We start from the raw sequence: 20283 nt of genomic DNA, 5'->3' as shown, positions 1-20283 counted from the left end.
AATGCAGGAAAACTGAGGTCAGGCTACAGCACAATGACTTAAAGTCCATTTGTGGGGGGAAAAATGCTGTACGGCTAAAAAAAATTCAATATCCATTTCAGGATTCTAGCTTCAACTCAACACTAACAGCAAGAGGTGGCAAGGGTAATTAATGATCCCTCTTGAGAAAATGCAACATTTAGGATTTTGAGTGTCAAGAGAGTATCAACTATGTAATGAGTTTAATTAAGTCTTTACTATCATTCGTATTTAAATGGAGCCATTTCTGAACATTAGGAATGAATCGAATTTTGGGAAATCATCCCCTACTTAGAATCACAATGGCTTTACTATTGTGACCTAAATCTTATATAATCCCAAGTTATATTTTATTCGTACGTATGCATTCGCCTCTTTTGGGTAACTTAAGTGGGAACAAGTTGGAATTCACTTTTTACACTTGATTTTCAAGAGTATCTCATATTAGAGATCGTTACGTTTTTTATATTGGAGCACGGTGCATCAAGTGGGGTTCTGGAGGCAGTGTTACAAGATTTGGAGGATTGTCATTAGGGAATACATTCAAGATTCAAATTCCTAGAAACTGAAGCCACTTCACCCTACTAATCTGGGGTCCAGAGGTCACGAAAGATGTTCTTGGAACCCTAGGCTTAGCGTGACAATATGTAGGAATACGTGCCAAAGACCTATTAAGAGGCCCACTCCTCTAGAACCTGTATTCACGGTATATATGAAGAAGACAACCAAGGCAATGCAACAGAGAGAGGGATAAACCAGCTCCGCCTAGAGACTAGAGACAGAACCGCTAAGTCAATTTTACAAACGAGGAAACGGAACTGAGAAGATGACTAGTCCCACCCCTAACCCCATCTAGGCCAGTGGGTGGCGACGCAACCGGAAACACAAGATCGATCGACAAGTTCGGGTGCCCCCCAAAGTATCGCGAGGTGAAATGTGAACTCCTCCAAGAGTTGATTGGCTGACAGGGTCGATGACGTCAGACGCGAAACGCCGGGCCTACCGCGGGAGCGCGAGGGACTCCACGAATTCAGTTTGGAGGCGTCTTTGAGCTCGCCGAGTAGACACCATGAGCAAGGCTCACCCTCCCGAGTTGAAAAAGTAAGTATGTGAAAGGTCCAGGTGGCGGCTTCTCTGCGTGCGTTGAGTTCTTTAGATCCTCTCCATTATCTGCAGTGCACCTGGCGTGCGTGTTCCGGCCCGAGGCCGCCGAGAACCCGACAGGGTCTCGCGCCTTGGTACGTGAAGCCCTCGCTGACGTCTCGTTTCGCCCTGGTTGGCCTGGCATAGTTCCCAGTGGCAGAAAAGGCGCCTCTGTTCTGCTGTCTCGCCTTCCTGGGTGCATCTCCCGGTCCTCCGGCCCCCACGCACTCCCTCTCCCTCCTTGCTTGGAGACCCTGGAGTGCCATCCTTTGTTGGACTGCTTGAATAGCCTTAAGTGCTAGGTAGGGTGGCTGGAGAGTAGTTCTAGAGAGAACTAAGAAGATGGGTGGAATGGAAGTGTTTAATAGTAGGTGAGGATTCAGAAGCCACCTTAATCTTAGAGTGTGTTTGTAGCTGTTTTCTTCGAGCTTTAATTTAGAAATCCCATTCCTTTCTGTTGCTTTCTTGTGCTGAAGTTAAACTTGAATGTCACGTGAGCTCTTGCTCTGTTAACAGAGCTGTGTGAGAACGTTTTTTTATCAGAGAAAACGATTTTTTTTTCTGCGCCCAATAAAATCATCTCAAATAGGATTTTCCTACTTTAAGGCTTTAACTTCCTTAAAGACTCGACTAAACTTAACATGTTGGATGCCTAAGTATTTCTCTATCTCGTTTATACCGTGTAATGCTAGATTCTGCACGTAGTAGATGGATAGAACAAATTATGAAAAATTGATTCAGGAATCGATTGGGGAAACAGCCATCTGGCCTGTGTATAGCTCACTTATTAGCAGCCTCAGAGAAGTCAGACTTAAGAAAAGGGTCATATTTGATAATTTTACATTTAGGGGCACTTCGTGGTGCAGTCAGTTAAGCATCCAACTCTTGGTTTCAGCTCAGTTTATGATGGCAAGGTGGTGAGATCAACCACATGTCCGGCTCTCAGCCCAATTTGGGAGTCTTGCTTAGTGTTTGTCTCTCCGTCTGCTCCTCCCCACTCTTTCTTTCTCTCTTTCACTCAAAAAAATGTTCTCTCTTTCACTCAAAAAAATGAATCTTAAAAAAAAATTAATTTTACATTTAAATGCACATCTGTATCAAAGCTTTTTTTGTGCAAAATCTCCATGTATATTTTACTCGGATCCCTTAAAGAATTACTAATCGTAAGTCTTAACAGTAAGAAAAGAAATTATTTTGGAAAATGCTGATCTAAACTTGTTCTTTTATTGATGGGCTGGTAAAATCTTAGAAGTGTCTTCTGGATTCTTCAAGAACTGGTGAAATGCTAATTATATTTTAATGAAAGAACATTGCTTGTAATCTTAGATTTCCTTTTTTGTTTCTTAACAGATACTTTTTTTTGTTAACAGATAATTTGAGAATTTCAGAGGACGAACCTAGTTTTAATATTTTTCTTATCTCTAGATTACACATATGGTGAAATCCTTTGGGACCTGCCTCCAAAATGACCTTAGGGTTTTTTTTCCTTTAATTTCTCACAAATACCTTTTACTCTTTATACCCTTTGCCTGGTTTAGCTTAACTCAGTGGTTATTAACTGGAAGGGAGGGAGTCCGGTTTTATTGGCAGGCATCTAGTAAGTAGAAGCTAGGGATGCTGCTAAACATTGTCAGTGCACTGGTCATCCCTCAACAAAGAATTATCTGGCTCCAGATGTTAATATGCCGAGGTTGAGATACCCAGACCTAACCAGATTCTCCATCCCACCTCTTAAAAATCACTGCCACAGTGGTCTTGCCAGTAACCGGACTCTGCCTTAATAATTTATCACAGTCTGAATGATAAAGTTCAGGCTCTTTGACAAAGCATTCATGCTCTTCCGTCTGAAACCCAAGTGCCAGGTATTGCACACCCTAATGGAGTGCCCCCATTCTCCAGCCAAACTGAACCGTTTGCGTTTGTTCAAACTTCCTCACCTCCTCTCTGACTTTGGATAATTAAATCTTTCTGAACCTCAGTTCCTCATCTGTAAAATGGTTCTAGTAACAATACATAACTTACGAAGTCATCATAAGGGTTGAATAAGTTCATGTGTGTTATATTTGCTGTGTTGTATATAATATATCATATTAAAATGGATTATATATCATACTACATATTTTTTTGTTGTTTTGGTTTTTAAGATTTTATTTATTTATTTAAAAGGTTTTATTTATTTATTTGACAGACAGATCACAGGTAGGCAGAGAGGCAGGCAGAGAGAGGAAGGGAAGCAGGCTCCCTGCTGAGCAGAGAGCCTGATGCGATGCTCCATCCCAGGACCCTGGGATCATGACCTGAGCTGAAGGCAGAGGCTTTAACCCACTGAGCCACCCAGGCACCCCTAACTTATTTATTTTAGAGAGCACATGTGAGGGGAGGGGTGGAGGGAGAGGGACAAGCAGACTCCACTCTGAGCGCAGAGCCCTAAGTCAGATTCCTTCTCACAACCCTAAGAACGTGACCTGAGCCAAACCAAGTCAGGTGCTCAACTGGGGCGCCACCCAGGTGCCCTGGGGATATGTCTTACTTATCTTCTAATTCTCCCGTGAACTGTTACACATTAAATTGGATGGAATTTCAGGGGTGCCTGGGTGACTCAGTTAGTTAAGCGTCCCATTCGTGGTTGCAGCACAGGTCATGAGCTCATGGGTGGTAAGATGGAGCCCCTTGTCAGTCTCCACACTCAGCAGGGAGTCTGCTTAATGCTCTCTCCCTTTGCCCCTCCCCACTTGTGCACACATGCATGTTCTCAAATAAACTTTTTTTAAAAATTAATGACATTTCATATTTTCTAGCCTGTAACTGGAAGGGGTAAAAACTGGTTTGATTACGTGGCTTAATATTTCCATAATACCCTACTGAGATGGGATTTCCCTGTTTGAGATTTTTTAAGGCTTCAAAATATGTATTTGCTAAAAAATACGTGTTGAGGAATATCTTGAACACCTAAGTGTGATGCTTAATATTAAATAAAATAACACTCTATTGTCTCAAGTATAAAATAAAATAGCTATTGAATTGAATATGGTTTGATTGCCTTCTAGTTTCCTCACAACTTTGTTTGGTTTTGGTAATAACCAAAATATAAACAGATCATTGTTTTTCTGTTACGGCTCTAAAACCCAGTTGTCAAGGGGTCCCTGGCTGACTCAGTCAGTGGAGCATATAACTCTTAATCTCTGGGTTGTGAGCCCATGTTAGGTGTAGAGATTATTTAAAAATAATCTTTTTTAGGATTTACTTTTATTATTTTGCCCCTTCCCAAATTACATTGTGTAAGTGCTAAATAAGGTAGCCCATTATTCCCTTCTCTACAAGAATACAAGTTTTTTACTATTTTAAATTTCATCATTTTTATTGTGCAGTTTTAGCAAATTCTATTGACTGTACCTACTTTATGCTTACTTGTGCTTAAAATTTTTTAATCAGGGGGCACCTGGGTGCCTCAGTGGGTTAAAGCCTCTGCCTTCTGCTCAGGTCATGATCCCAGGGTCCTGGAATCGAGTCCCGCGTCAGGCTCTCTGCTCAGCAGGGAGCTTGCTTCCTCCTCTCTCTGCCTGCTTCTGATCTCTGTCAAATAAATAAATAAAATCTTTTTTAAAAATTTTTTTAATCAGTTATATAATTTGTACCCCTTTTTGCTTTTTCAGATTTATGGACAAGAAATTATCATGTAAGTTTCTTGGGGTTTTTTGTTTTATTTTTAATTGGTTGCTTTCTACATGTGTCTTGGCAGTATATCGTGTTTGGCACAACTTCACAAAAATTTAAGTCACGCAGAACCTCTAATTCACATCCATTAATTAAGGAGGTTTATCAAAATCCTATGCAGACAATTTTATATACCTAGTTTCTGATATTTAATAAATTGCACAGTACTTTTGGACTTTAAATGATTTCCTTTAAGCCTTCCCTGACTTAGACAAAATTATGGTATTTTCCTGTTTTGTGATAGTTGCAAATATATCAACATTTTTTCCTTTAAGAACAAAGGACTTGAACCAGAACTAAAACTCTGACCTATACAATGCTAGAAGGATAGTAGGGGTAAAGACCTGGGCTACAGAGGCAAGCAGCCTTCCCTTTCAATCCCAGCTGTAGCCCACATTACCTATATAGCTTGAACCAGTTTTTTAAGAAGCTCTATACTTCAGTTCCCTTGTGAAAAGTTGGGATAATTCTACTTGATAGGTTTTGTAAGGGGTTTTTTTTGTATTTACCCTTTTTTTAAATTCCAAAATAGTTAATATAAAGTGTTGTATTAGTTTCAGGTGTGCAATATAGTGATTCAGCACTTCCATACAACACCTGGTGCTTATCACAAGTGCAGTCCTTAATCCCCATCCTCTGTTTTACCCATCCCGCCCTAGCCTGGATTTTTGTAAATTTAAATGTGGAAGTAAGTGTGATTTGTTTAGCCCATTGCTTGACATAAAGTAAGGATAGGATTATATTTCTCAAGTACCTGGGTTTTATTCCACCTAATTTTTAATGAGTAGTTGATATTTATTGGTCAGTTTTAAACTACTTTTTCCCTTTTTATAGTGAAATTAAATGGTGGCAGACATGTTCAAGGAATATTACGGGGGTTCGATCCATTTATGAATCTTGTGATAGATGAATGTGTGGAGATGGCAACTAGTGGGCAACAGAACAATATTGGAATGGTGGTAAGTAAAGATAGAAGCTTTCTCCTGGAGATTTCATATTTTGAAATAAGGATTAATTTCCTATCAAAGTCTTGGATTAAATTGAAATTAGGCAAATAACAGGTAAAGTCAGACTTTCCATATCCCATTTTGTTTGACATATGGTAGTCATTCAACTGTGATAGTATCCCAGTTACCTATAGGTTAGATCTGAATCTTAAGCAGAACCCTCTGAGTGCCTTGGACTTGAAACAGCTGTAGGAAATCATTTTTGAGCTTTATAATAGGGGCCTGTAGTCTTTGAATGATTTGATGGTTGTTTCCAAGACCCAGACTTTGAATCCCACTCTTCGTCCAGCACAGGACAATGTGACCATTAAGTTTTAGTAAGTCCCCAGTTTCTTGGGAAAAGTAAATCAAAAAGGAAATTTGCTTTAGGAAGTCACTGAACATAAAGATCTCTAAAATGTGGTAAGAGAAAAAAAAGTAGTAAGAGTCTGATTGTTAGCCTGGTTTTTTGTTTTTGTTTTTTGTTGTTGTTGTTGTTTTGTTTTTGTGGCCTCACAATTTTTTAATCACTCTTTCCAAGATGTATGTTATTGCTCCTTTCAAATGCATTTTCATTTGAAAACCAAATCAGTGGGATGCCTGAGTGGCTTAGTGGGTTAGGCCACTGCCTTCAGCTCAGGTCATGGTCCTAGGGTCCTGGGATCAAGTCCCACATCAGGCTCCTTGCTCAGTGGGGAGCCTGCTTCTCTCTCCACCTCTGCCTGCTTGTGCACGCTCTCTATCTCTGACAAATAATTAAAATCTTTAAAAAAAAAAAAAAGAAAAGAAAACCAAATCAGTGGTCTGGGCTGGAAAAACAGCTTGGAGAATCCCTTGATATGAGGCTTCTACCCCACCTCCCCAAGTTTTATGCAAATAGACCTTCCTTTCAGGGACATTATCCTTGAGCTTCCATTGAAAATGAACAAAACTATGGGCAAATCATTAGCAGCCAGATTATTCTAAAAATGGTTTTTAAGGGGCGCCTGGGTGGCTCAGTGGGTTAAAGCCTCTGCCTTCGGCTCAGGTCATGATCTCAGAGTCCTGGGATGGAGCCCCACATCAGGCTCTCTGCTCAGCAGGGATCCTGCGTCCTCCCCTCTCTCTGCCTGCCTCTCTGCCTACTTGTAATCTCTGTCAAATTAAAAAAAAAAAAATGGTTTTTAAATACCATCACACACACACACACCCCATGATTCCTCTCTACCCTTTCCTTTTACAAATTCAGTAATCTTATTCTAGGGGAGGGTAAATTATGTTTTTAGTTTCTGTCTCAACAGATTTGCTAAAAATATTGAAGAAGGACTTTGATATCTAAAAGTTCTAATTTGGGAAGATAACTTTTCAGAGAATTACATGACACTAATTAGAATTTTATCTGAGAAGGAATTGAACCTAGATCATGGATCTTTCTCAGACTTTTCCCCCTAAATTTTAATGGGCTTAGTCTTTATACAGAAATTGCCTATCATGTAAGTAGGTGCTCATAACCAGTCATCTCTTCCACCTCTGATGCTTGTTGTATGACCAAAAAAGTTTGTATTAGTAGGCAGTAATTGTTGCAGCTGAGTTAACATTTTGAAAATTAAATAATGGGGGGCACCTGGGTGCCTCAGTGATTTAAGTGTTTGGCTCAGGTCATGATCTCATGGTCATGAGGTCAAGCCCTACATCAGCCTCTCTGCTAAGCAGGGAGTCTACTTCTCTCTTTCTGCCCATCCAGCTGCACACTTGTGCTCTTTCTTTCTAATAAATCATTAAAAAACAGAACAATGACAACCTATTAGCTGTCCTTAATAAAAAGACTTTTTGAGAGAGAGAGAGAGAGAGAGAGCAGGGGGGAGGGGCAGAGGGTGAGAATCTTAAGCAGGCTCCACACCCATCATGGTGCTCCCACAGAGCTTGATCTCAGGATCCTTAGATCATGACCTGAACCGAAATCAAGAGGCAAACATTTCACTGACTGAGCCACTTAGGTGCCCCCAATTAAAAGACATTTTAAAGGGCTTTTTGTTTGTCTTAAATATTTTATTTATCTATTTGTCACAGAGAGCAAGTGAGCACAAGCAGGGGGAGTGGCAGGCAGTGTGTATAGTGGTCTTCCTGCTGACCAAGGAGCCCAATGCAGGACTTGATACCAGGACCCTGAGATCATGACCCAAGCCAAAGGCAGATGCTTGACTGACTGAGCCACCCAGACATCCCTAAAAAGACATTTTAAAGAAAACGCAAGAATGTTTTTTCTGAGGTTGGAAGAAAAGCAAATGGGTTACGGTTTTGTTTTCACAAGCTGTTTGGCAAAGGAGACTGTACACTGGCTTTGCTATTTCCTTGTCCAAGTCAGTGACCCATTGAGGCCATTGAAATTACGTAATGCTGTTATATTTAGAGTAGTATTAAGAATATGTGTTCTGGGGCGCCTGGGTGGCACATTCATTTGAACCTCTGGCTCTTGATTTTGGCTTAGGTTGTGATCTCAGGGTCATGAGACTGAGCCCTGCATGGGGTTCCTTGCTCAGCACAGAGTTTGCCTAAGACTCCCTCTCCCACCTGTGTGCTCTAAAATAAATAAATAAATCTTAAAAAAAAAAAAAAAAAAAAGAATGTGTTCTAAGGGGGAAATAGTTTGTATGAGGGACCTGTCAGCTGGGAGATTATCTAATGATGTCTCAACTGGCTTCCTGTGAAACATCCCCATTGTTGTCAGTGGCCTCACTTCTGTCTTAATCCTTTAAGATTTCACTCCACCCCAGAGTTCCCCTAAGAACATAGTAAAAATTCTGTATTAAGATGCTGCGTAGTTCAGGGGTTCTCACTAGCTTTGTGGTTCTATAGTTCCATTTTAGGTTTATATTCTTTATTAGATAGCTGTGCCCTTTCAAAAGACAAAGTCTGAGCAGCATTTTGTAAAAACTAGCACTGAAACACAAAAGGAGCACTATGGAATTTTGGACCTAACGGTTTCAGTTTGATTTGGAGAATTAGGCCTAAACACAAGGAGAAAATAGGAAGATTACTATACAGCAGAGGTGTCCACCCACTAGCCTTATGCATGTGATATGTGGTATGCAAAGACAGGTGCAGTACCCACTATTTTAGAAAATATTGATGAAAGTCACCGTGTTTTATTTTGTCTTTTTTATAATGCCCCCAAAAGCCTCAGATCTGAAAATGTTAGTTATCTGGAATAACTTCTCTGCCACCCTCCCCTTTCTGGGGTCAGAAGTGGACACATTTAAGGGAGAGGGAGGAAAGAAGGGTAGCAGTTTTTCATGTTTTGATCAGTGAGATGTGTTGTATACCATCTTTTGCAAATAAGCCAGGAATTAAACCCCTGAGAACTATTTTGTGCTGTTGTTTAGCTCTCCTTTCCATCCCTAACTTAGAGAACTCTAGGCTCCTTCAGTCCCCACCATCATTTTCAGGGCATTGTTTTCTCTTCATGCTGCCCTTCACCACCACCTCATCATACCATTGCTGTTTGTTTCTACCAGGCTCCCAAGACACTGTTCCACCTGTCCTATTCCTTTCCCTTCTGTCAGCTGCAGTAAATATGCAGGGTCATTTGTTTATTTAACAGGTTCTTACTGAGCCCTCTGTGTGCCTGCCACCGTTTAGGCACTGGGGTTATTGCATCTGCTCTCATAGTAATGACATTTGGGTGAGGAGGACAATAACAGTGTATATAATAAATAAATAAAGCAGATAGAATGGAGGGGAGAAAATAAGTTTTGGTGGGGTTTTTTGTTTTTTGCTTTGTCTTTACTCCAGCTGCCTACAAGCATAGCTCTACTTAGAATCTTATTCAGAATGCCTCCATTTCTACTATTTCCTCATCTCTCATTTCCAGCTCTACTTGACCTGATTTTTGGCTACTATGGCTACTATGACCTACAGTGCACCAGGGGTTTCTTATGTTTGCAGCCTCCTTGCCTTCTAGTTTAACTTACTTTTCTACCCATCTTAAACTTGGTTCCAGCCATTTATTTCGCCTATGCTAATGAGTATCCTTCCTTGTCCTCATTTATGGAATGGCTACTATATTAGGCACTGTGCTCCTAGGACCTTTTCTTTATAACTTCTCTTCCTGCGCATAAACTGTCTCCCATTAAAATATTGGTTATTCCCAGGGCGCCTGGGTGGCTCAGTGGGTTAAAGCCTCTGCCTTCAGCTCAGGTCATGATCTCAGGGTCCTGGGATCAAGCCCCGCGTCGGGCTCTCTGCTCAGTGGCAAGCCTCCTTCCCCCTCTCTCTCTGCCTGCCTCTCTGCCTACTTGTGATCTCTGTCGAATAAATAAATAAAATCTTTTAAAAATAATAATAATAATAATAATGGTTATTCCCTTGGCTGTGAAACTTCATTGGCTTATTATCGGTTTCATGATGTCTTCCAAGTACCTTAACATTGGTGTTTGAGGCCTTCTAAGATTGGGTACAAACTGTTTTCTACTTCCATCATAACCTTTTACTACATTCAAATTCGATTCTTTCTTTATCCCCTTACACTTTTTCATCTCAGTTTTGTTTAGAGTTCTACCTTCCTGTCAAAATTCTGCCCTATTTCCAAGACCCAACTAAAATGCCATCTTCACAAAGCATACTTTTCACAGTTTACATCCTGGTTTGTTCTCTAAGTGATCTTATACCCCTAAACTGACATTCTGCTGTACATTTTTCACATTGACTTAACGGATCCCTTGGGACAGAGATGGGTATGTTGTTTGAGTACTGCAGTTCAGAAGGTGAAGTGAATCATTGAAGACTTAGCATTCTCAAAAGGGTACTTGTTAGTCTTGTTAAATCCAAGAAAAGTATATATCTTACTTTAAAAAGGCTTACTGGGGCCGCCTGGGTGGCTCAGTGGGTTAAAGTGGGTTAAAGCCTCTGCCTTCGGTCAGGTCATGATCTCAGGGTCCTGCCTCTCTGCCTACTTGTGATCTCTGTCTGTCAAAAAATAAATAAATAAATAAAATCTTTTTTTAAAAAGAGTTAAAAAGGCTTACTGACTTGTCATGATTAAAAGACAGTATCTCAAAAAAAAAAAAAAAAAAAAAAAAAAGACATTATCTCTGCGGCTTGAAAAAAGCCCCACAAACTGGTCTTTTTTTTTTTTTTTTTTTTTTAGATTTTAGTTATTTATTTGACAGAGATCACAAGTAGAGAGGCAGGCAGAGAGAGAGAGGGAAGCAGGCTCCCTGCTGAGCAGAGAGCCCGATGCGGAACTTAATCCCAGGACCCTGAGATCATTACCTGAGCCGAAGGCAGTGGCTTAACCCACTGAGCCACCCAGGCGCCCCAAACTGACCTTTAATACTGAAAAACCATTAATGATTTTGTGAAAATCCTTTCATTGATGTCTGGCAAATAAATTATGTTCTTTTCAAATTTTCTTTTTAGGTAATACGAGGAAATAGTATCATCATGTTAGAAGCCTTAGAACGAGTATAAACAATGGATGTGTTCATCAGAAGAATCAACTGCTTCCACATGTCCCCTCTCCATAGTACCTGTTTTACTACAATATAAAAATCAGATTGTGTGCATTTTCATATTGAGCTTTTTTGTTAAATAAACTTTTATAATAGCCAAAAATGCTTTCTCAGACATGCTGAATGTAGAATTGAGTATTAGCCCTTATTCTAATTTTTTCTAACATGAACTGTTCTTGGTTGAGATTGATTTGTTCTGAAGCTTTTATGCACTAATATAGGAGAATCTGATTAAACGTGAAGCATAGCAAGGATGCTGTTTTTCTGTCTTCTAATGCCAAAGATAAAGAACCTGCACACCTGAGTGGGTTTCTTCTGAAACATTAACTGTAATTTTCAAAACTCTTATAGTAGCTTTGATGTACTGACTTTTTCCAAGTACATCTACATTGCAAGTATAGTGCAATTGAAGTAAAACACAAGAAGTAATGATACAGTTGTTTATTTTGAACATAAAGGGGGAAAAATTTTTCATACAAGAATAGAACTCTAGAGAAAAACATTCCAGTGTACTGTAGTTCTTTGTGGAGTATAAAGAATAGTTGTAATGCTCCCCATAATACATTCACCTAGGTCATAAATTTTATGGCACATAAACTCAGAAGATAAATTGCAAATGGTGGTATCATAAACCTAACTTCAAGAAACCTACCAAGCAGATGCTTAGGCTTGTACTTTTTGTGATCACAAAAAGTACAAGCCTAAGCATCTGCTTGGTAGCCTACAAATCTTGAATCACTTAAAACTGTAGAGAATGGGATATACAGAGGGGAGTATGTAAGGTACTTGAAAAACAACACAATGGATGGCTTATATATATATCTCTATAATGTTATTTTCTGTTTATAGAAAATGTTTACACCCAGAGAATAGTGAGAGGGATCAAACCAGTCTAATCACAATAAGGAGGGTTTGTGTCAAGTATAGTACATTTTTATTCCCTTCTCTAGCAGCTCTTTAAATTTTCACTGATGTTGACACATTTTTTTGCGACCACGTAGAGCTAAATTACAGAACTCGTTCTCCTAAGTGTGGTTCCTAGACCAAGAGCATCATCTAGGAACTTAGTAGAGATGGTGTCTTCATCTACCACTCCAAACCCACTAAAACAAATTCTGGGGTGAGGCCCAGCAGTTATTTTAAGAAGCATTCCAGGTGACTGTGATGTGTATTCAAGTTGGAGAACCACTGGAGTAGAATTGGCTCTAGAATTGGAGTAGAGTTAGCTCCTGCATAATTTTTACCAGCCTCTTCTATACAAAGACAAATTGAGTAGTCTAATGAAGTAACAGGCTCTGATAGTATTTTTCTTCCAGTAAAAAAAAAAATTAATGCTCTTTTCATTGAAACTATTATGTCTGATACATTAGTAATATTTTGCTCTTAGAGGAAGCAGTTTCAAATTCCCTGTTGGAAAACTTAATCAGAGTAGGTCTGATACAATCACAACATTTTTAAATTGGTGTTCTTATAAGTAAATAATATATCCTATTGCAAAACAACTCTGTGAGTGATAGAAATTATTCCATTACCAATTTTTATTTACCTTTAGCACACATATTAACATAATATTACATTTTCTACAATATTGTCTTCATTAAAACCATAAAAGGAAAAATATGACTGCCTCTTAACATACTTGTTGAGAACAGAATTTTTAAAAAGCTGACCCTCTGACAAATATAAATTTAATCCCTGCCTTTACATCAAATATATTTTGGCAGTTTTAACAACATATTAATCACAATTGTAGTAGAGACAAATTATTTTAACTAAGGATCAGTGTTCTCTTACACCATTTTGCAAAAGTAGCTACTACCATAATCTGATGGACTCCAACAATACGTTAAACTTTGTTACAGTTACTTTTAGAATTCACAAGCTTTTATTCATTCTGTCCTACTAGTGACTGACTACAAGGACAACCATTCATGATATCTTTATACAATAGATGTAGAACTGGTTCTTAAGTTTGACTGCATATTAGAATTGAAAAGCTTTAAAATCTTAAAGTTATTCCAATGTGCAGCCAAAGTAGAGTACTGCCTTAAAAACAAGGTTTCAGCAACCAGTTTCTTTTTTTTTTTTTTTTTTAAGATTTTTTTATTTATTCATTTGACAGAAAGAGATCACAAGTAGGCAGAGAAGCAGGCAGAGAGAGAGGAGGAAGCAGGCTCCCTGCTGAGCAGAGAGCCCGATGCGGGGCTCGATCCCAGGACCCTGGGATCATGACCTGAGCCGAAGGCAGAGGCTTTAACCCACTGAGCCACCCAGGCACCCCAACAGCAACCAGTTTCTAACCCCAAATGCTACCGTAGTTTTAGAAGCATTTAATAGTTTGAACATGGACAGGATTTGATCAAGTGTGGTATCATTCTGAATATCCTACTCTAAGGTCAGTGGTTCTGGAGTAATCTGAGTTGCCTCTGTCATCAGACTGACAATGCTTACTGTCAAGATTACTACTAGAGTTCTTGTTGAGAGAAATCGTTCTTCACAAAATGAATCTGCTTTAATAATGCATTAGGTTTTCTGGGACTTTTAAGGCACTGAACCCCCTTTAGAGACATCTTAACCCCCCACATCAGTGATTCTCAACCCAGGTTGTACCTTAGGAACTTTTTAGCTACAATGCTGAGCGCCTATCCTCAATCAACTAAATCAGACTCTGGTCACATGGGAGTCTAGCAATATTTTTTAGAGCTCCACAGGTGAGGATTTGAAAATGTAATTTCTTAAACTAATACCCTGCATTTGCTTTCATTTTACTTGAGATTTTTCTGCAACAAAGTTAACCTAATAAGTCTTCTGAATTTCACCCCTAATAAAATCAAGTCAGAAGCAGTCCAAAGAACATTCAAAAAGTCAAGCCTCCTGGAATGGGCACATCTACTCTGAAAAAGGGTATAAATTAACTAAAGCCAGACGTATGATACCAGTTCTTGTAGTAGTTGTAACTATCTGAAGGTCACTTCCAGCTGTGAAGCCCAAGAGATCTACTCCCCCACTAAAATTTGTTTTTAAACTCTTCCTCAGATGCTCAGCTTAAAATATTCCAAAGTGTTGTTCAAAATCCAGGGTCCCATTCCCTAGACCTAGAAAATCAGAATCTCCAGAGGAACTAGAGAACCCATATGTTTAACAAATCCCAAGTGATTCTACACTGTTGATGGATATTAAAAGACGAATTAAGAAATTTTGGAGATGGCATACATGCAGTAGTTAACACCTTCACACTTAATTAGAACCTTGTATTTTCTCATAACTCACTGGGATTACTTTTGTTAATACCAATTTATGACAAAATAGCTAATTCAAAATCATCTCTGCTCAGATTGTGTTCTTTGCCAGTGATAACTTCATTTGGAACCAGAAGGGGGGAAAAGTGATAGTGTTATTTCATAGTTCAGTTTTAAGTTTCTCATATAAGTCCTCTTGGTCAATCATGTCTGTGTGCCCATTCCAACGGTGATAAGCAAGAAGAGCAGCATTGTGGGCGGCAATGGCACTCATCTCCATGGCACTTGCTGCACACTCTATGCCATTGAGGTAGTAAAGTCTGTCGTGGAGTATGATGGAGGGACATTTCTCTGGAGGCTTGTAATGAGGATATGCAAGCCATGACTGCTTCACAGCGTAATCATAGGACAAAAAGAGCTTTAATATTTGTTCTTTAGTGAGAATTTCTTGGGAAAAGATCTTCCAAACATATCCCCTATCTGTTAATGGTTGAGGATTATCCTTTTCTGTTACAGAGGACACAATCCCAATGCTGTTAATGAACAAATCTGAATTATCAGTGGTTAAGATTGTACTGAGATCGAATTTGTCTAAGGCTCTAGAGCTAAAAAGAGTTGAATTCAACTGCCCCTTAATTAAAGTTGTCACTATATGTTGGTAGTACTGATGGAATTCCTCAATTGGAGGATCAAAGTTGAGGAAAGTTATATTGGACATTTTTCGATTCAGTGGAGTGGCCACCAAGACAATGTCATAGACATCTGAACGGATCTCAGATCCAATTTGATAGATCACTTCATACATCTTTGTGGGATTTCCTAGAAGAAAGAAGCATACATTTTAGTGTTTCTAACATACTATACACCTTCCAAAAATAATTTTATTACCGTAATAGTTTATAAAATGTAAAACAGTTGTAAGTTAATTCTAAGGAATTAAAAAGAGTTTTATCCTTTAATATAACTATGCCAAATTAAAGCCAGTTTTCTACTGGTATAGAGATGATACCTTGTCAATAAGTACAATATACAGAATTATACTTTAAGAACGAGATTATTTTTAAATCCAAGGAGATGTGCCATTGTACTTGAGCACATCTGCGAATATTTCCATGTGGTACAACATATACAATTTATAATTCCATCATTTGGAACAGAGAAATGACAGAAGAGTGGTTTTTCTCCCTAAGCAATTATTTTCTAGAGGATAAATAAGGAACAGTAGAATTTCAGGCTCACCTGTATGCTTGGTCCTTGTTTTTTCCTCTATGTACATTACTGAGCCAGATATAAGGTTGCTTTTGGATGCCCGAAGGAGCCCTGAGCAAACAAGTTTATTGCCACCTTCTACTGCCCAAAGGCCAGAATCAGCAGAGGACAATGATACTGCCCCTGTCAGTGGTAGGAAAAAAAAAAGTTTTAATTCTGACTCTGCAAAAAGCCCTCTACCCACTCTCTTCCCAATTTACGTGAGGTCTGCTCCAGACACTGCCAAAGAGCCCCTGGGGGCAAAAATCTCAGTGAAAGCTAAGGACTCTCCCCCACCCCACACTAAAAACGCACAGATCTACATATACACAATTTTGCCAAACATGTCTGAGGTTTCAGAGAAAGGTAAGTCTTCTCCAACTCATGGCCTAAAGTTAGGAGCCACCAGAGGTAAGCCCCTCTGTGAACTAATGTCTATAACCATTCCAAGCCTTGGCTTACCCACAAAACCATTGATGTTCATGCTTTGGCCATAATTGACCCTCATGACAGGTGCAACAATTTCATTGAGGAATTTCTCCGAGAAGCCTGCTTTCTGCAAGGTTTCAAGAAGTGTTCGGTTAAGCATTCCAAGGAATTCGTCCCCTCCTAGAGAATGTAGTAACTTTTCTACACTGCTGAAGGCATAGTCATGAGACTGGTAACGGTAGATCCTTTTGAAAAGAAGAGACAAGGCCATTAACACCAAACAAGATAAGGGGAAGGGAATTAGCATGTTTCCTTCCAATAAATTTCTACCTGTGGTGTAAGATGCACCTCAGTCACCATCTTCCCCAGGTATCCCAGAAGCTCTCATCCCCACTCACACTTCCTCAAGTAGTTCACTGTCCTTTGTATATTCTTCTGCATTAATGTGGTCACTGGGAGACCACTGGGAGAAGTGGGTATGTCCTAGGTCTTATTTTCATTCAACTATTTTATCTACAGCAGCAGTTAGACATGTCTAAAATTAAATTTTATCTTTCCACCAGGCTTGATCCTCTCCACACACTCCCTATCACAACCAAAATGTAGATTGGGATGTTCACTCCTAATATTCCACATGTCACCCTCAGTTCATTTAATTTCAAACAAATATTTTCACTTCTTTCTGCTTCTCCCACCCAAGAAGTAAACCTTACCAGTCTTCACAACATCTCTTTTGTTAACTTCATTCTCATTGCCCTGATCTTAACTCAGGATTTATAGTCAAACTACTAAGATGAATAACCGATCTACCTGCTTCCAGTTTCTTTTATTTGGAACATTTATGAATCTCCCAAAAGCCCTAAAATACTCCTTAGTCATTACTGACTTACTCAAAAAAACAACTTGATTACCGCTGCTTACTAAATAAACTCCTGACCTTAAAAAAGGAATGAATTTTAGAGCCAGACTCATCAAGTCTAACTCTTTTGGTTTAACTGCAGATACAGAAATAAGTAAAAGGACTTCTGTAAAAGTCACATGAGAAGTAGAAGGCTCAAGCACAAGCTGTCCCTCCTTCCCTCAAACACACACACACACACACACCCTCTCTCTCTCATAACCTCCACTTAAACACACCTGACTCATTCACTGATCTCTAAATACGCTATCTATATTGTTCCCCAACACTGCTCTAGCTCTTCTCCAACTAAAATACACTTCGGGCTTGAACCCACGTCCTCTGCAAAGCCTTGCCCAACTACTAATCTTTAGAACCACCTAATGTTTTCCTGAACTTCGTGGACTAAAAAGAATATCCGTGCAATAATTCAATATTTAATTTTTCAAGTTGCAAGTGATACAAAAAGAAAGAGATACGATTCCTTTCCCTCAAGGAGTTTACAGTTGGGGACAGGTATTAAGGCACATACACAGATTAAGTATATGAAACAAAGGAAGAAATAAGTACCAAAGAAAGAGCTCTGTCTTACATCAACTTCTCTCAAAGTTGTAATTTTTTTTTTTAAGATTTTATTTCTTTATTAGAGTATGCATAAGCAGGGGCATCAGCAGAGGGAGAGGGAGAAGCAGCCTCCCTGCTGAACAGGGAGCCTGATGTGGAGCTCGATCCCAGGACCCTGGGATTATGACCTGAGCTGAAGGCAGATGCTTAACCAACTGAGACACCCAAGTGCCCCAAAGTTGTAAATTTTTTGAGCAGGCGACAATGTCACATCCATTTCAATATTACCTCCTATTTAATAGTATAATATACAAAACATTGAATACATTTTTGTGGGAGAAATTGATAACAACGCCCAAATAAAAACTCCTCCCAACTGTATCAATTGGTTTCTAGTCCCTAGGAAGGTGGAAAAAGCAGAGGATGAAAACCCAAGAGTTCTTTAGAAAACAGACTGAGTATCTCAGAAAATGAAGAAACCCTTTGGCTAATGGTCAACAAGACAAAACAGCCAATTAAATAACATATATAATATAAAGAAAGTTCTCCATGCCATCACCTGCCTGGGACCCAACCCCACTACATCAAGCCTCCAGTAAATGCCCCCTAGACGTGAGACAACAGAGACCATGTAATCATTGAGCATTGAAACTGTTTTATAATACTAGTTGTGTAAGAATACATATTTACTAAAGGGATGTGTAATTTCTGCTAATCAGACTGCTTTACAGCCTTTTTAAAAACTACATTTGTATAACCCTTAACATTTATTCATTCAGTAAATATTTATGGAGCATTAACTTTGAGCCAGGTATTCTAGGTGCTAAAGATGCAGAGGTCAACACACAGAGGAAAAAAAATCCCTAATGGATCCTGGGTTCTAGCTAGGGAAACAGGTAGTAAAAAAATTAATGTGAGCAAATTCCTTAACAGTTTAGAGGATGATAAATGTTAAGGAGAAAGCAAATCAAAAAGGAAGCCTGAGAAGACTTAGTAGATTGCAACTCTAAATAAGATGGTTCCCAAAGATAAGTAGAGTGGTCAAGGAAAGCCTCACTAAGAAGGTAACATCTGAGCAAAAACCGGAGGGAGGTGAGAACTGCAGCACCAAGAGGAGAAAATATTTTTGATAGAGTGGTGCAAAAGCCTGATGACAGAAGCATGCCTGGTGTGTTCAAAGAACAATGCCAGTGCAGTTTAAACAGATCCAGGAGAGCAGGAAGAGACACGGTCAAAATGTGTTGGGTGGGGAGTGAAAGATGAAACACTTCTGGAAGGGTGGAATAAGGACTTCAGAAAATCTACCTAAAAGCAATGAAAACACTGGCAAACATCAACACCAACATTTTCAAAACTCTGGAGTTAAACCAGACTTGCCAAGGTCCCAGGAGTATTTTTTCTAGAAAATTGGCTGAATCTCAGTAGGAACAATGAGCCCGTTGGCTTGTTAATTTGCCCTATTCCCATTCCCCTCAGACCAGCAAGGTAGCCTTCAAAACCAGCAGTCTTGCAACTATATATAAATACCTGTGAAACCTACAACCTGGCAACCATGGCAGAGGATAGAACAGGTCTGGAGTGCCTCCAAATCCCTATCCCGAGCAAAGTGCCACAATTTGACCTATCACCTATCTGGCAGCTCACTGAAAAGCTCTATCCTTGGGACTTGTCTCAACTTGACCTGATTCAGAGCTTGATCTGTACAAACAGCCCATCCTGAGGGCATCTGTCAAGAAAAATTAGGGGCAATTTGGAAATCACAGCTACCTGAGGCTGTGATATCAAGTGGAGCTAACAAGACGCTGACCAAAAGACTTAAAAAACCTGGAGAATGAAAAACACACAGTCTTGGTGACCCAGAAGGCCATGACTACATATAACGTTATCACATGCCTAGGAAAGACCTTAGAAGGCCTTAATCTGTCACCTCTGGTTGATTTGGGGGCTTTGAGCAAGCAGAAAGTAAAGGCTCAAGTAGAGCTGTAAACCACCCATTGAGAGCATTGGAAGCTTAGCCCCCAACACACAATTAAGTGACCATGCACGACAAAGAATATAGACTTAACAGAATCAGTCCTAGAAAGTCACCAAACTAACATCAAAAACAAGAGACCCTGGGGGAGCTGTTAAATCCGAATCCCAGAGTTGCCAGATGTTACTTTAAATTGCCCCATTCCAACAAAAATCATGAAACAGAGAAATAAAGTGTGACCCAGGGGTGCCTGGCTGGCTCAGTGGGTACAGCATGTGACTTGATCTCAAGGTTGTGAGTTCAAGCTGCACATTGCGTGTGGAGAGTACTTTAAAATAAAAAAAAAAAAAAAAAAAAAAAATGGGGTCCCTGGGTGGCTCAGTCAGTTAACCAGCCAACTCTCTTGATTTCAGCTCAGGTCACAATCTCAGCCCTGAACTGGGCTCCCTGATCAGCGGAGAGTCTGCTTGTCCCTCTCCCTGCCCTTCCCCCCATGCTCTTGCTCTCTCAAATTAATGAACTTATTATTTTTTTTAAAAAGTCCTTTTTATTTTTTTTTTCTTAAGATTTTATTTATTTAGGG

At 39.5% G+C, this 20283-nt stretch overlaps 2 protein-coding genes across 4 annotated transcripts in view; one reads left to right on the top strand and one right to left on the bottom strand.

The window, feature by feature from the left end:
- The first annotated feature begins 972 nt into the window (after positions 1–972).
- On the top strand, positions 973–11601 carry LOC111148195 (small nuclear ribonucleoprotein polypeptide G). 2 transcript variants are annotated; one of them, XM_022504660.1, is made up of 4 exons: positions 973–1119; positions 4815–4837; positions 5710–5834; positions 11259–11601. In XM_022504660.1, the coding sequence occupies exons 1-4, from the start codon at positions 1088–1090 to the stop codon at positions 11307–11309; spliced, it is 231 nt and encodes a 76-aa protein (XP_022360368.1). In that variant the 5' UTR covers positions 973–1087; the 3' UTR covers positions 11310–11601. The 2 variants fall into 2 exon arrangements, with proteins under 2 accessions (XP_022360368.1, XP_022360369.1); XM_022504661.1 differs by having other exon boundaries at positions 1009–1119; positions 5710–5831.
- Positions 11602–13590: 1989 nt separating this feature from the next.
- Positions 13591–20283, bottom strand: part of LOC111148173 (prenylcysteine oxidase 1) — a 22054-nt gene continuing 15361 nt past the window's right edge. Inside the window, exons 4-6 of one of the 2 annotated variants that reach the window (XM_022504621.1) lie at positions 16300–16511; positions 15829–15981; positions 13591–15408 (exon numbers count right to left, since the gene is read on the bottom strand). In XM_022504621.1, the coding sequence (XP_022360329.1) occupies positions 14750–15408; positions 15829–15981; positions 16300–16511 (1024 nt within the window). In that variant the 3' untranslated portion in view covers positions 13591–14749. The remainder of the gene's footprint in view (positions 15409–15828; positions 15982–16299; positions 16512–20283) is intronic. The other variant, XM_022504622.1, reaches the window with a different exon arrangement.

The sequence above is a fragment of the Enhydra lutris genome, unplaced genomic scaffold (genome assembly GCF_002288905.1).
Source record: "Enhydra lutris kenyoni isolate GAN:26980312 unplaced genomic scaffold, ASM228890v2 scaffoldscaffold18, whole genome shotgun sequence".
Lineage (NCBI taxonomy): Eukaryota > Metazoa > Chordata > Mammalia > Carnivora > Mustelidae > Enhydra > Enhydra lutris.
The sequence above is the reverse complement of the archived record's forward strand: the minus strand, read 5'-3'. Positions and strand labels throughout refer to the sequence as shown.